The sequence below is a fragment of the Fusarium musae genome, chromosome 4, assembly GCF_019915245.1.
Source record: "Fusarium musae strain F31 chromosome 4, whole genome shotgun sequence".
NCBI lineage: Eukaryota > Fungi > Ascomycota > Sordariomycetes > Hypocreales > Nectriaceae > Fusarium > Fusarium musae.
The window spans coordinates 4,313,700-4,329,563 of NC_058390.1; the positions used below are offsets into that span (position 1 = coordinate 4,313,700).

The 15,864-nt window shown below is 47.0% G+C and overlaps 4 protein-coding genes across 4 annotated transcripts; 3 read left to right on the forward strand and 1 right to left on the reverse strand.

Moving 5' to 3' along the window:
• Nucleotides 1-310: 310 nt before the first annotated feature.
• On the forward strand, nt 311-1,297 carry J7337_006285 (uncharacterized protein; the record flags this gene model as incomplete). The annotated part of the gene is made up of 4 exons (XM_044823949.1): nt 311-515; nt 828-1,050; nt 1,098-1,236; nt 1,283-1,297. The coding sequence occupies 4 exons, from the start codon at nt 311-313 to the stop codon at nt 1,295-1,297; spliced, it is 582 nt and encodes a 193-aa protein (XP_044682440.1).
• Nucleotides 1,298-2,262: 965 nt separating this feature from the next.
• J7337_006286 (uncharacterized protein) lies at nt 2,263-4,049 on the forward strand (the record flags this gene model as incomplete). The annotated part of the gene is made up of 5 exons (XM_044823950.1): nt 2,263-2,689; nt 2,740-2,817; nt 2,864-2,981; nt 3,033-3,166; nt 3,217-4,049. The coding sequence occupies 5 exons, from the start codon at nt 2,263-2,265 to the stop codon at nt 4,047-4,049; spliced, it is 1,590 nt and encodes a 529-aa protein (XP_044682441.1).
• Nucleotides 4,050-8,695: 4,646 nt separating this feature from the next.
• J7337_006287 (uncharacterized protein) lies at nt 8,696-12,098 on the reverse strand (the record flags this gene model as incomplete). The annotated part of the gene is made up of 2 exons (XM_044823951.1): nt 8,696-9,953; nt 10,000-12,098. The coding sequence occupies 2 exons, from the start codon at nt 12,096-12,098 to the stop codon at nt 8,696-8,698; spliced, it is 3,357 nt and encodes a 1,118-aa protein (XP_044682442.1).
• Nucleotides 12,099-15,133: 3,035 nt separating this feature from the next.
• Nucleotides 15,134-15,622, forward strand: J7337_006288 (uncharacterized protein; the record flags this gene model as incomplete). Its single annotated transcript, XM_044823952.1, has 2 exons — nt 15,134-15,575; nt 15,606-15,622. The coding sequence occupies 2 exons, from the start codon at nt 15,134-15,136 to the stop codon at nt 15,620-15,622; spliced, it is 459 nt and encodes a 152-aa protein (XP_044682443.1).
• Nucleotides 15,623-15,864: the final 242 nt, after the last annotated feature.

A 15,864-nucleotide genomic window follows, 5' to 3' on the forward strand; every position in this document is an offset into this window, starting at 1 on the left:
CTATCTAAATATTCAAGATAGCTCTATGCCCGTATTGGTAGTTGTCTTGTAGTTATTGTTACTTGGTTTCCTCACCCGAGTCTTCTACCGATGCGCCCTGTTATAACTACCTACCCCGCGCCGAGTACAGTTTATCACTAAACCAAATATGGGTAAAGAATCTCAACCTTGAATCAAGACACGATAAGCCATCATTTAGTTAAATACTCGACTTTTTCTTGGATCGAATGATAGATCATTAGAAACATCAAGAACTATTCTCAAATAAACCAAAACTCGATTTATATTCATCCACTTCCAAATAAGCATCATGTCAAACACAACCGGAACACCTGCAACTTGGGTAGTGGTTGGTGCTTCACGGGGCATCGGTCTTGAGTATGTCAAGCAGCTCCTTCATGCAGGAAATCGAGTAATCGCCACAGCTCGGAACCCAGAAGCATCGGGACTTTCGAAAGTCATCAAAGCTCATGGTACTCCAGACAGTTGTATCGTCGAGCAGTGCGACGTTGCGAGTAGCGAAAGCATTGATGTAAGGCCAACTTATCCACTCAGGTCATTCATTACAGACAAGTCTAATAGCTTCATGCGCAGGCCTTTACAGCCAGGATGAGCACGCTTGTAAACAAGGGAATCAGACTTGACAACATCGTCATGAATGCAGGTGTCCTCAGATACCCTAATCGAGCAACAGAACTGTAATGCCCCATCGATATGGATTCTCCTACATATACAATTGCTAACTTGAGCTCCAAGATCACACGATAACTTCAAATTCCACATGGAAACTAACGTCATTGGCCCAATCATATGCGCACAGAAACTAGTCAACCTGAATCCCGATAGCCCTCCTTCCAAACTGATCTTCATCTCGTCCGACTCCGGGTCGACCACCAATTTCCTCGCATATGAAGATGGGTTCGCAGCATATGCGGCGAGCAAGGCTGCACTCAACCAAATGCTGAGACACATGGCGGAGGAGTTGAAAAGACGTGGTGGCAAGTGGGCCGAGATATGTGTTCTGGCTCTCCACCCTGGCGAGGTGCATACGTGAGTATTTCGTCCTTGAGTATGAAAGCTTGACTGATAGCGACTAGGGATATGAACTCTGGCGAGGTTGGCACCTGGGATGTGGGAACGCTTTTGGAGCCAGAGGAGAGTGTCTCGGGCATGCTCAAGGTGATTAGTGAGAAGAATCACAATGATACTGGCACGTTTTGGTGCTGGGATGGCAGAGTAAGTTCGTCAATTCTACGTTGGGTATGATACTAATAACCCACAGGCTTATCCATGGTAATGAATGTCAGTCAATTGGAGGCATTGCCAGTGATGCTTGCCTTACGAGACTTTGATGGGTCCCTATCACGCACGGTTTGTGTTATCCCGAGGCAGAAACCACCCGTCAGGCAGCAGACTAAATGCAAACCCGTTTCCTATGATGTTAGTGTTTATCATCTCATATGGGATGAGGTTTCTTCCCTGCTTGCGCAGTTTCCAAACGCAAAACAAGGTCACGGCAAAGGTCTTGGCTATATAAATGATATCAGCACTGCTAATGATACGACACTGTTCTTCAATAAATCACTATAGGAGATAGACCATGTAAAGCAATATGCAGTCTAGTTCCTTTTATAACATTTTGCTTCCACTGACCGTTTTCATACTCTAGTAATATGACGATACAGCTTCTCAAGAAGTCGCCAGAGTACACGCTCTGACGAATATATTATGGATGACTGCGGCCTATAAGGTTAAGCCTTAGGCTGCGAACACAACATCTATTTTTAAGGGCGCCTGACTTGTCAGATATTCGTGGTGAAACAACTATAAAGAACCCGAGGGCTCTTTATATATACGCGTATAACCCCTTGGTTAATAAAAGGCATGTTTGGGGCTAATTGATCTAGAAGGCTCACGGCATCTTTCACCCGATCATCGGGAGCGCTCATTGGTGGGGTTTCCGAATTTGGTCGTGCCGAACCGTTGGGTTGTTTCATGAACCCTGTCATCAGAAGACACAATCCACCATGTAATGACCTTCATTAATATCCGATCATTGTTCATCAATATCGAACGCTAATTTGTAGACTTACGGAAGGTCTCCATGTAGCTTGCGCACTACCAGATCAGTGCTTTAAATGTTATAATCGGAACCCCAGAGCATGTAGATCTCTGTGTTTCTGTCTGTCATTTCTCTTTGGGTCCATTGGCTGTCGTTCTTTTACACGTATTTCTATCTACACTCTTTTATTTTACTTCACTATGCGTCACTCGTTTATTTCGGCATTGATTGCCGCTTGTTCCGCCGTCCAAGCTGCCGCGCAGCTCAACGGCAAGGTCGGTCCTCTCACTACTCGTTCAGCCAAGGCCGCGATCAAGACTTGCAATATTGTCGACTACGGTGCCAAGGCGAATGCAAAGACTGATAATGGTCCGGCAATCCAGAAGGCTTGGAATGATTGCAGAACTGGCGGTGGAGAAGTCTATGTCCCAGAAGGCGACTACGGTCTGAGTACCTGGGTGACATTGACGTCTTCGAAACCCATGTCTTTCCGTCTCGATGGAATTATCTACCGAATTGGCATCGATGAAGGCAACATGTTCATGTTCAAGCACCTTGAGGACTTTGAGCTTTACAGCAGTACCTCAAAGGGAGCTATCCAGGGTTATGGCTATGAGTTTCATAAGAGTATGTTCCAAGTGTGATCTCGGTTTACCGGAGACACTAACACAAAGTAGAGAATGAATATGGCCCCCGTATCCTTCGATTTGTCAACGTCAAGAGCTTCTCTATCCACGACGTTGCTCTGGTTGATTGTAAGTATCAAGCACCCTAATCAGTGACAAAACTGACAGAATCAAGCGCCCGCCTTTCACTTCTCTATTGACACCTGCTCTGATGGCGAAGTGTACAATATGGCCATTCATGGAGGCAATCGAGGTGGTCTTGACGGTATTGATGTCTGGGGGACCAACATCCAGTAATGCCTCTTGACCCATTATGGTACTGAAACATACTAACATTTTTTCAGTATCCACGATGTTGAAGTTAGCAACAAGGATGAGTGCGTCACCGTCAAGAACCCTTCTGATCACCTCTTGATCGAGAACATCTTCTGCAACTGGTCTGGCGGTTGTGCCATGGGCTCCCTCGCCACCGACACCAGTAAGTATCACTCCCATCTCACTTACCTGATCAACACTAATCTAGACTAGATATTCACGACATCGAGTACAAGAATATCTACACCCAACGCTCCAACCAGATGTACATGTTCAAATCCTACGGCGGCAGCGGCACCGTCAACAACGTTGCTCTCAACAACTTCGCCGGCCACTCCAACGCGTACACGCTTGACCTCGATGCCCAGTGGAGCTCCATGAAGCCCATTGCCGGCGATGGTATCCTCTACAGTAACATGACCTTTTCCGGCTGGTCCGGAACCTGCGCCGATGGTCACCAGAGAGGGCCCATCAAGTTCAACTGCCCGGCCGATGTCCCCTGCACTGACATGCAGGTCGATGACTTTACTGTTGGAAGCAACAAGGGCGATACCGTTGAGCATGTGTGCAAGAACGCTTATGGGTCGGGAGCCTGTCTTAGAAAGGGCAATGGCGGTACTTATACGACTACGCAGACTGTCGATGCTGCCAGCGCTGCCACTCCAACCATGGATGGAGAGCTTGAGAATGGTCTTGGTCTTACTGTTTCCATTGCGATTCCTACCATCCGACCTTCTTTCTTCCCTGGTGTCGCTGCCATCAGTCCCCGTATGGTCGACGCCGGCAAGGCTCAAGCTACCGCTCGGGTAGAAACTCCCGTCCCCGCTGAGGCTGAGACCGCCGCTGACACTTCTGCTGTAGTTGATGTAGCAGTCCCCGTCAGCTCTGTTGCTTCTTTTACCACCCCCGTTACCGTGCGCGAATTTAAGACTGTTGCCACTCCCACAGCTTCCGTTGGCGCGACGAGCAGCCTCCTCACCGAGGAACCTTCTAGTCTCGAGACTACCTCAAAGGCTGCCTCCTGCAAGGCAAAGAAGTCTCTCTGAGAAGAGTAAACACGGTATTACTTTGCTCTGATATCTCAAGCATAAATTGCTCAAACAAAATATATTATACCAAGAATACAGCGTGCGAGTAATTATAACGAAGTTACGCATAAATGTCCTCATTCCTTTTCTCGAGTTGTCTCCACATTGCAAAAGAGCCATAGACCGTTGCCAGTGACGAAATTAAGGGTAATACAAGAAACAACCCAGTAAGGGCGGCGCATAAAATCATCGCGAATATACTGAACCCATATGCTGCTTGCTGAAGATCGGGATCTGGACTATTCGAGTGTGAGGACAATGATAAATTGAAAGCCGACAGGATAATAACGATGATGCCAAACGCTGACACCGCGTTATTGTACTGGTCCATGTATGGCACATAGCTCTCAGTCAAAGCATGGGGGAAACCTTGAAGGATGCTGGATATGGAAAACTTGTAAGGCGAATATCGATAAATTGTATCGAGCCGATTCAAGCGCAACTCCCCGTATTGGAATCGCTTGTCCATGATTTTGGAGTCCTTGGGGTTGAGATTTGGCAGTATTGTACGGGCAAAATCCGACCAAGCTCGGTAGTCCAAGTTCTCATTGATCAGACGAGATTCCTGAGCCACCCGCAAGTCATGACCAAAGCGAACAAGGCCACAGTAAGAGTACAGAAGCCCACAGGCTGCTCGGTGCAACTGAGGGTCAGACGATATGTTATTCTCCCAGAATTCGTAGTTGAGGAGAAAGTCCGGCAGTGGCTTGATGAATATTCTCGACTTGGCCCAAACGAGATGAAGATCCAGTTCCTCTGCGATTACGATTTCACGGCGTAGGAACTTCTGGTAGTATAGTGATCGGGGAGCTCCATGGACGGCGATGAGCCATAACATCCTGCGTATGGCATTGAATCGAGAGAGATCGAGAAAGGCGCAGAGAAATCTATGCACCTCATCTCTAGCCTCATATCTCAGCGGCTGCAGCTCCCTTGCCAAGGGAGATATGTCGTTGAAGGCTGCAGGGAGGACTAGGTCATCCTGAGGAACCAAGGAAGAGGCTGGTGGAAAAGGGGGCATGTAAGCCGGCGATGCAATCTCCTGGCGGGATTTATCCATTTGTGATATAGTTGAGTGACAGGTGCGGGTAAAGATTAGAGTTTTGATTAAGTTGGTTCTTGGAAAGCTTGTCTCAGGAGTTTGGAGGATGCCCAGCACGCCAAGGGTGCCAATGTTTTGTTATTTATGGTCTATAACTTGTAGAAGGCTGATCAGACTATGACTCTACGGTTATGCAACAACGTGTGTTCTGTTACGTTGCCTGGTCGCGCATGTTGAAGTGCGATAGTCTCTGTGTTGCAAATATGACATAACCCTTTCATACCAGCTAACCTCAATTGACTTGTAGGGTGTGCATGTCGCAGCTATGATATAATTGGCAGGTCTGCAGGGACACCCTGGCCATTCTCATCCAGTCTTATACCAACTGACAAGCATTCAATTAGACTAGCGCACAACTCCCTCAGAAGGTTAACGCTGTTTGAGCAGCACCTACGTACCATATCTGTCATGATGCTATAACAATGAGAGTACCCCGCAGATAGAGGCATTAGTATGTTTTGGGTTAAAGCGAAGCATACTCTTCCTGCACTTTTATAAACATTTTATACTCAAGATAGATTCTCAGATATCTATCATTATAACCGTCATCGTCTTCATCACTCTCCTTGCCACAGAAAAGTTCAAGAGCAGTGTAAAGTCGTTTCTTGTTCAAGCTGGTGGCGTCACTGCCTGGCCGCATAACGTGGTCTTCACTTTAGACTCTGGTGGGCCTGAATTGAGGGGATGCCTGTCTTGATGCTGTCAGTCACACGGCTGAAAGAGTACTGGAACCTGATCCAACTTTGTCAAGGATGCTCATATCTACAGTGGGAATCAGTATTACTATTATATTGCTTACTATAGTTAGTATCATATCGTGTGTCACTGATGTCGAGTCTGTCGTGCAGACACTAACTTATATTCCGTCCCTTTAACTCTTCTCCCAGTTAAGCCGAAGCAGGGCATCAGCTTGAATTCTGTAAATTATGGCTCTGATTGTCTTGCAATGTTGCTTTCTTTACAATTAACTATGATACTCTATTATACTCCTGATACTGCTCCTTCTAACACCTTAACTACACTGTTTCGAAAATCGACTAATCCTGAAGATGTATCGAAATTCTACCAAAGACATGACCAAACGGCCCGGCGATATTTTTCCCCAAGACGAAAGTCCAGGCCAAGGACCGGAGACTTATGCGCACCAGTATCAGTCGGCTCTTTCCCCAGCAGATATCGGAACTCCGTTGGATTCAACACTTTATCCTTGGCCACGAACCTGTTATAGTCCCGATCGCCGATAAGCGCCTAATGTCCGATTTCAGTCAAAACAATACCTAGAGCAGAGGTATCGAAACTCTTTTGATACTCTCGAAGGCTACTCCGGCCCCCCTCGAACAGAGCATGGCGATATAGGTCAGCCCGTTCGTTTCCGTGAAGCATATATTCAGCTGAGATTTCGCTTTCAGTGTCCGGTCTGGCATGTTCGAATGCACATAGAAACGGTTGCTCGATGGAGGGGCGTCCCATCTCGTCTCTCACAAACAGTATTGACTGCGAGGAGATTCCTTTGTGTGAGGGGTTCGTTGCCGTGCTCAACTTACTCGTGGCAAATCACTCAGTCGCTGGTATTTGCATAAACGGACGGGCCTCAGAGGTATGTGCTTCAGATAACAGGTTAGCATTCACGGCATTAGCGGAGAGATACTTAGCATCCAATGTTGGGCTGGACAAAGCGAAAGGGGGGTTGTTGATTGGATTGGTCCTGAGGAGTCAGGAACCATTGAATCGTGTAGCTATGCCCAAATTAAAGCGCTCCTGGTCATTTTAAAAGTCAGGATTATTATTTATCTGATCATGTAACGTATTATAGTTATCTCTTGTTTATCTAGCTTGTCCTGATTCTCTAATTAAGACATAATTTATATTTTAACAGCTTAATAAGGATTTCTAGCACATAAGGCGTGTAATATCGCCTTCAGCTATTAAGTCTACCTAGGTCATATATAGAGTAAGACTCGCAGAAAAAGACTTTAGGTTGCGGCTCACAATCAGCTGGAACTTGCCAACATATGACCCTTGATAGATCCTGTCCTGGCCGAGTTTCTACGTGCAAAGGACACACACAAGCCTTGACCTAAAAGCCTCCACAGCACGTTTGCCAATGTACGCATGATGTTTCAGCGCCGCAAGTTATACAATGTAGGTTATTTTCGAGTGAGAACAAGGTTCTTTCGCCTATATGTTATTTGCAATTGAGACTTATGGCTGAGAGCTTAAATCAGCTGACAGAACTCAAGTTTATACTGATATAAGCTCCAAGTATTGCCATTCAAAACTGAAGTCAATTAGGATATCTCAGTGTGTGGCCTTGATCTCTCTCGTTGAGATGTCATAAGCTTCGACTGTCAAAACCTTGGACAGTATCTGAAAAAGCCTGACCAATTCCCACAGCATAGAATTTAAGACCATAAATACTTAAAAGTGGCTCATCTGACCGGCTGGGGGTATAAGAAGCTCAAAAGCATCCGCCAAGATGAGGTGATCGAACTCATCACCACACAAAGCACGCATCTTCCACCTGCCAGGAACCCTTCTACGAAATTCACTTCCAGAACGATAAGATCCCACAAGCCCTCCCTGCTAGCGACGTCCTCGCTGTTACCCTCGCCGCAGATAAGTACGATTGCCTGAACGCCATACACAACTTGCCCAAAATGCATGGCTCCGGGGATTTAAAGTGGAACCGGAGGACCTTATGCCTCTTGCTGCCGTGGCGCACCTCATCCGGGATGCCCAAGCCTTCAGGGAACTCACTGCAGCATTGGTCCTCAACCATCACGGGTCTTATCTTGATCTAGCTGGGGAAGACGTTGTATCCACCATGCCTTGGGAGGTATTATGTAAGTACTGCAGTAATAGTACAGATACATAGCTAATATACTTATGAATAGTCATGCTGGAAGAGCAAAGAGGCTTCGCGAGATTGCAGTTAGCGGATATTCTTATCAGAGGAGCCAACCTTGGGAGCTGCGGTTCTTGTGAACTGAAAGCCAGATATACTGATGCATACATGAGCAAGTTGATTTTGGAGGATCTTTGGCCTGCGTATTTCTCCAAAATGCCCTTCTCAATGGCGCTACAGAGGGTGGAGATGATGTCTGATCGGGTCCCTCGGGGACAAAGCCACCCTTGCGACAGAGCTCACTACCACAATGTTCCGCTATATAGAATTTGTCGTAAGAATGACATTGGGTGATTGAAGGGGGAAATCGGGCTTTGTCTTGAATGCGTTCGAGGAGGGAGCAACACTTTCGAATGTAAACAGCCATCTCATAGTTCCAAGGACTAATCAATATGAGTTCAAGAAGTAATGGTTCTAATTATATACAGGTATGAAGTGTCATCCTTGGAATAAGTCTCTTATAAACAGCACCGAATTCTAAAGTTGGTTGAAAGGTGGCAGCTTCACCGGCCTTGTCGGCCTGCACACGCCAGCACCGTCAAACAAACTGAGAAAATGACCCCAATTAAAAACGTGCGACCATTGAGGCATCGCACCTTATAAGAATAAAACCATTCCAACTATCGCAGTTATCTTGATCCACGTTGCGAGACCAGATCTGTGAGCTTCTGAAACAACCACTGATGTAGCATAGGGCGCTCCCGTGGACTCTGAAGGAACTTGGTCCTGGTCAAGAGGCGATGATTGAGATGGAAGTGCCGAATTGCCACGTTGAGAAGTAGGGATAATGCTTGTTTCCGTTGTTAAGCTCTTCGGGGATGATGGCTGGGAGGGATACGCCGGCGTATTGCTGTTGGACTCTGCTGACTCTTGAGCCGAAACAGATGGCTGTGGGTTCCCTTGTTCCGGCTGCTTATGACCACTAGATGCTCCAGCTGCAGTAGGGGCCACGTGCTGGTGTGTCTTGTAGCTGGGATGGGAATCCTGTGATCCTGTGGCTACAGTGGGGTACTCAGGCTGTCCGTTCTTCGAGCCAGGTTGAGAACTTCCCGTAAGCCGTCCTGTGGGATACGTATCGCCGCCAGCGTCTGTCTGATGCCCTCCAACCCAACCTGAAGGGTACTGAACTATCGGATGTGTATAGCTCGCACGGTCAGTCTCACAAACAGCCTTTGGTACTGTCAAGGTAACAATGTCCCCTCCTTGGGTACAGGCAACAGTTGTCATATCCACTGTTGGGTACACCTGGCTCTTGCACCCGCAGGGGCTGTAGAGCAGGGTAATAGGAACACAAGTTGTGATAAGAGATGCGGGATTGCTTGGGTTGACAGTAGTGTAAGTAACTGTGGTTACTGTCTCGGCAAATCGAGTCTTGGTGTAAGCATGATCGCTGGTCAGAGTCGAGTAAGCAGTATGGATGGCTGTTGGGGTAGGGAGAGCTGTTGACAGGTAAGTTGCTGAGTTGGTCTCTGTGACGGTGAAATCAGAGACGGAAAGCGTCTTTGAGCCAGTATTCCTTGTTGTAAAGGAAGAGAGAGAGTAAGGTGAGCCTGTTTGACTGGAGTGTGAAACCCCGCTTGATTCAGAAGTTGTCTCATGTACCTGAGTTCCCGCAGCATGTGAAGAAGAAGAGGTTGGTGCGGAGGACGAAGAGGATGAGGTATCCGAAGTGGAGGGAAGCTTTTTGCGATAGAGGGTCAAGAGATGATTAGGCGCTATCTCACGATGCAGAAGTTTCCGTCCGGCGCGGAGAATGCCTCCGCAGAACAGAGTGCGATCTCCAGGGCATGTGAGATCGCAGCGTGCATCCGCTACAAATTCCGTATCGTCGAGCACATCGGCCTTATAACAAGTCCTAGAAAACATTAGCTTGGTACTTATAGATCAAAAGAACAACTTACTCTTGATAAACACCGATGTACGCGCTTCCCAAAGCCAAGTCGACACACTTTCGGGTAGTCATCTCTGGGTCAGTTGCGACCTCTTTGAAGGATGGATATCCCTCGAGGGATTTCAAACACCCTGTGAAGGTATATTCGCCAAGCGTAGGAATGTTACTTGCGGATGGTGTTGATGAGGTCGAAGGCAAAGCGGAAGCATCTGATGTGGACTGTATCTCGGTTGAAGCGCGGCTGGTGTAGCTCACGCTAGATGCAGTTGCTTCGGTTTCTGTCGCGGTGACCGAAATCGTAGTAGATGATGTCTGAACGGTTGATGTTTCTATAGATAGGGGTTCAGTAGTCAACGTCCCGGCAGTCGCCATCTCGATGTTAGTAGTATCGGTGTGCAACGAGCCTGTACTTGTGACGGTAGTACGCTCTAGAGAAGATGACTCTTCAGTTGATGTAGATACCAATTGGGCATCCGATGTAGACTCTGAGACAGATTTTGACGACAGCGATGAAAGGTCTGTTGATGTAGATGCTGAGAAGCTAGTTGTTGACGAGATATCCTCTAGCGAGGTTGTAGCTGGTGCAGATGTAGACTCCAGTGTAGATTCAAGGGCAGAGTCCGATGTAGTCCCTGAAGGGGTGTCTTGTGAGGATGATAACGATGTGAATAGTGAAGTTGTTGCCTCTGAGGTTACACCTGATGTAGTTGTAGATGCTGACGTCGTTTCGGAGATGGCTTCGAGAGATGAAGAAGCCTCAGATGATGCCGAGGTTGTTGTTAATGAAAGTAACTTGTAAGCTAAGGTCGTACCAGGGGAGAATTGACCCCCTTCGAATGACTCAATCAGATCACATTCACTCTCAGGAGAAGGCAAGAAATTCACAGCAATACACCTCTTTTCATCGTCACACCGATTCAGGCATCCCTCCAAGCTATCTTCTTCATCTCGTCGATAGATAGATTCTCCAGTCGCGGAAGTATCGCATGCGAGAAAGAACTTGTTCCCATTAGGACCGGTATAAGTACCGCCCTCCACTTGACTGCAAGTTAGCGGCCCTGGCGCTGCTGCAGTTGACGTGGTGGCCAGTGAGGTGGTGGTAGAAAGTTCTGTTGGGGCCTCAGTTGTAGACGAGACAGCTGGTCGAGATGCCACGTACGCCATATCCATTTCAACGTTAGGGAGCAAACCGTTGAAGTTATCGTACAAGTAGCAGTCGTTATAATGGCTGAACGTGAGCACGCGACACTCCGGGGTATCAGAGCACATTGCCATGCATTCTGTCAAGCTGTGCAGCTGGTTGCTATATTTGATCGAAATACCGCTGACAGTTATTTGCTGGCCGCAGTAGATTGAGAACTTCACACCGTCGATGTAGGATGGATTATCCAGTTGATCGCACGCTGTAGCCGAGGCGGCAGAGGTCGTAGCTGAGACAGCATCTGTTGTAGATGAGACAGCTGGTCGAGATACCACATAAGCCATATCCTGTTCAGGGTCTTGCGTGAGACCGCTAAAGGCATCGTACAAGTAACATTCGTTAGAAATGTGGTTGAAGTTGGCTGCGCGGCAAGCCAGGGTATCAGCACAGAATGCCATGCATTCAGTGAAGCTGTGCAGCTGGTTGCTATACTCGATCTGATTGCCAGTGGCTCGCCAGTCACAGTTGGTATTGAATTCCACACCGTCGATGTCGATTGGAGAATCGAGTTGTTCGCAAGATGTTGGGCCCGAGACGGCTTCAGTTGTAGTCGACGTGGCATCGCTTGCCGTCGTGGTTGGCGCAGGTGACAGTAAAAGAGCCATGTCATACAGATTATTAGGCTGTGGGCCATCCGATTCGTCCATCAAGTAGCATAGTGCCTGGTTCTTGTCAAAGAGGGCAACTTTGCAACCCGAGACATCAGGACACAGCCGAATGCATGTCTCCAGATCATTAGCCTCGAAGGAGGAACCGATCTGATTGCCGCCGGTTGAGTATGAATTGCAAATAATCCCGAATTGTGTGCCGGAAGGGCCATCGTAAGGGTTGGTCAGTTGATTGCAGGATATGGCTGAACAGAGAGGTATGAGGAACGCCCAGAGGGCCAGCTTTGCTTGCGGCTTCATTTCGAAGGGGCGGCGATGAATCGTGTAACGCGTGAAGAACTAAGTTGCAGTAGATTCATCCAACACTGTGAAGATCTCGGGCTTCGAATGTTTGCTCAAGACGTCTGTCCTCCTTTGCAGAGTTTTTCACATGCACTCTGTTAATGTTAGAAAAGATCCAAGTTAACGGAGATGGGTTGCTATTTTTATTATGCTGAGCTAGCTAGCTGAGGCGGCCGCTGATGGGCTCCGTTGGCCATCGCATGATGCGCTTTCCTAAACTAATATTAAAAAATCTACCACTTTTTTTACTATTTATTTACTTATATCACTAGTTCTACCAGCTAATGCCTGTCGCAGAGCGCTTTTGGGGCAAGTTAATCAATAGTGTGAATCTGAGAGGGTCCCAAAACCAATACGGAGACATTCTAGCCTTGATTAGGCTTAAAGATAAGCTTCAGCTGGCCACTCACGCAAGTGAGTTTAAAATCTTAATATTGTTTACAAGTGCAAAATATAATTATTAATTCAGAAGAAAAGGTCAGTTCTACATGTCAGCAGCCATAGTTTTATTTATTTATATTAAATGCATTTAGACTCTGACATCCCTTCAATGGCCGATGTTAACATCTTGACGTTGCAAATCAGTCCGGTGATGCATGACGCTAAGATGTTCTCGACTCGGCTACGTGTATCAATAGTCAGGCACTATTGTTTTTCCTCAGCCACCAACACAAACTGCACGTCCCCTGAAATTGGCTCACCACGTCGTCTGGCCGTGATTGCACATCGTTGTGCGCTTATCACTGATATCGGAAACTGAATTACAACACGGCCTCTATTTTGAATTTCTGGTCTTCTGGTCAGCGAGATCTTGCAGAACAATGCATAGATCTTGTTCCTGCGTGGCCATGATGCTGAAAAACAAGCGAGTCTGGACGCAGCTACTGGTGCTTATCTTATCGCCATTTTGTTATCTACAGCGATAAGCCCCTTTACTCTACAGGTCCCATCCTCTGCATTCTGGGAAAACATCATTGTTAGCAGTTATTAGATACCTTAGGTATTCTACTTCTATAAGTCTCTAGGTCATTCTATCTATCTATATTAAAATCATAACACTGCGCGTCAGCACATACTGCCTTTGATATAATTCTGATTTATAGCAGCATTCTAAGAGCTGACCAGCCGCATCTCTCTCTGACCAACTTCACATTGGTGTAAATTACGATTGAGGCGACTTCCCCTCTTTCAAGTCAATTATCTTGGTAATGACGATATGCATGATGCGACGTGAAAGCAGTGGTGTGATCTATCACACGGACTCGCATATAAGCTTGCAAAGATTGCTTTGTCCACGCGACATTGGGTTCTGAGCTCTTGTAAACTGTTGACCTGGAATCTTTAAGCTTGATAACTACGTATGTATCCCTACCCTTTGCATCATAGGCAATCATATTTATGTATATGAATTTAAACTCCTTCTAAGATCAAGAAACAGCTTCAGATGGAAACGTAGAATACAAAAGTTCATGGTTCACACATTCACAATCGATGAGTTTACCCTGTACCCAAACCTTGGCCTCGGCCCGTTGCGATGAGCCCACTCGTGAGCAGGGAATAATCCGGACCCTGTAGATCATTGTCTTTTCAAGTAAGACGCATATTGAGACAAGGCGTTCTTGCACCAATCGGAATGGGCGACTTCTCGGGCCGCTAAACCGCCTTGCTTGGCCTCCCCAAATGAAAAAAGACCACCAGATAGAGAATGTTGCAAATCGTCGAGACTGGTGATACCTTGCGATATCGAGTCCAAGATGGGATGATGCTCTAGATTTCCTTTCTGCTACTTAATGTTCTGCCTTCTCGTATTTGCCAGGTCATCAATTCCAAACCAAGACAGATGAGGAAATCCATTCGAGCCATTGTAGCATCGGCCTCGCTGGGTTGATGTTATGCTAGGTCGATGTTACAATAGAGCTGGGCCAGACAACCAGTGCTGTGGGGATTTGGTCATCCCGAGCTCAAATATGTCAAGGATAAAACGGCTATAATTGCCGAGTGACTCTTCTCTACCCGCTGATAAATCTGGAGCGGCCACGGAACTGTGGACAGATCTGGTCAGCGAGGTTCCGAAAACAGTGGAATAAAAAGGATTGTCTTCGTGGCATTGCCATTGAGTGGCCTTGAAATGGCTAGTTCTGACTCTAAAGGATCTCAAAAGGAAGCGAACGGTCTTATAACTGAATCATGTCCACTTATAGAACGACTGTGCATGTACTCCGTAACAGTGAGCCGGATAGAAACTCGAGGTCATTTGCATTCGTATATTTCCACCTTTTTAGACCTACTATTTGCCCGGATATTTTTGCTTCAGGCGACTTGCCTGCTCACGACTCCGAGAATGGACCGTGGATGATTCACGAATGAAGAAACTCCTACTTGCAGATAGTTCAACATTATTGTACAAGAGGAGGGTAAAGAGTGGAGCGAAAGGAGTATGAATAGAGGAGGAATTGAAAGGTGATCTGAAAGCGTAGTGCAATGGCGTGGGCCAATGGAAAGGAAACCAAAACATGCAGTCTAGATAATACATAGAAATGTTAGATCTTTATTAGTCACTGTACTTCGTCTTGCCACAATGACAACTATAAAATAAATGGGGCTGTTCCTGCAACTGGACATTTATACGAAAAGTGCTCTTTTCGCTTAATTGGCAGGAGGAATATTCGGTGACTCTGAAAATGGGCCCCGACTAGGGAAACCCATACTATTGCGGAAAGATCGCGAACGTGGCCAATCAGACATCACAGTATGTCTCTGCGATGGATAGGTCTTTTTGTAAACAGTGATCCTCCAGAGGCAAAAGTTCATTAGCCGATGTCTGACTTAACGGGGATATTCAAAGTGTTGAGCTGATTGTACTGGAGCCAGGAGCCGAGATGTTAAGTATATAAGTCTGTGACTCTCCCAGATATCCATCAACAATCACTCATCCAAACACTCAAACATCACATCAACCTTTCAAACAACTTCTTCAACCTCCAACTATCAAAATGCTCGTCAACACCAGTCTCCTTACCCTCCTCATGGCCGCCTTTGCCGCAGCCTCCCCCATCGCGGAGTCCTCTACATCCACCCTCACCAAGCGCAAGTCAGTCAACGACTGCGGTGACTCTACCTTTGAGAACCACTCCTCCGGCGGCTCTCCCCTCGTCGCCGACTGCCAGCGCATCGCCCGCAACATCGCTGGCGGCGGAACCTGGACCGTTGGCGCTGGTGGCGAGCACCACCAGCTAGTCCAGTACGGAACCTGTGCTTTCGGTGCACAGGGCGCTGGATCCAACATGAACGCTGCCCATATCGGAAATCAGGATATCATTGATCTGATCAACAGCTCCATTGAGAAGTTTCAGTGGGAAGGAAAGGTTGGCGCTGCTGGTGTTATGGGATGCCAGAGTCTTACTGGACTGGTTGGAGGCGTTGACATGCGATGGGGTATCTACCATACCTAAGCACTTTTGACAGTGCTTTGGTGGTTATAGGCCATGTCAGGTTGGAGGACAGCGTTGGGGGCCTGGAGAGTCTTGTGACAGATACAGGAGGAGCTGTTGTCCTTAACGGCATGGCATGTTCTATTCTTAGTCTAGCTCTTGATCAGCTAGTCAGGCAGCAAGTTTAGTTTACTGTATATATTGTACCTTTCTTCACCTGAGATATAAGATGCCCCCTCTTTGCTACTACTATAGTCATTTCCAAGCACTGCACAGTTCGTCGTAGGTAACAC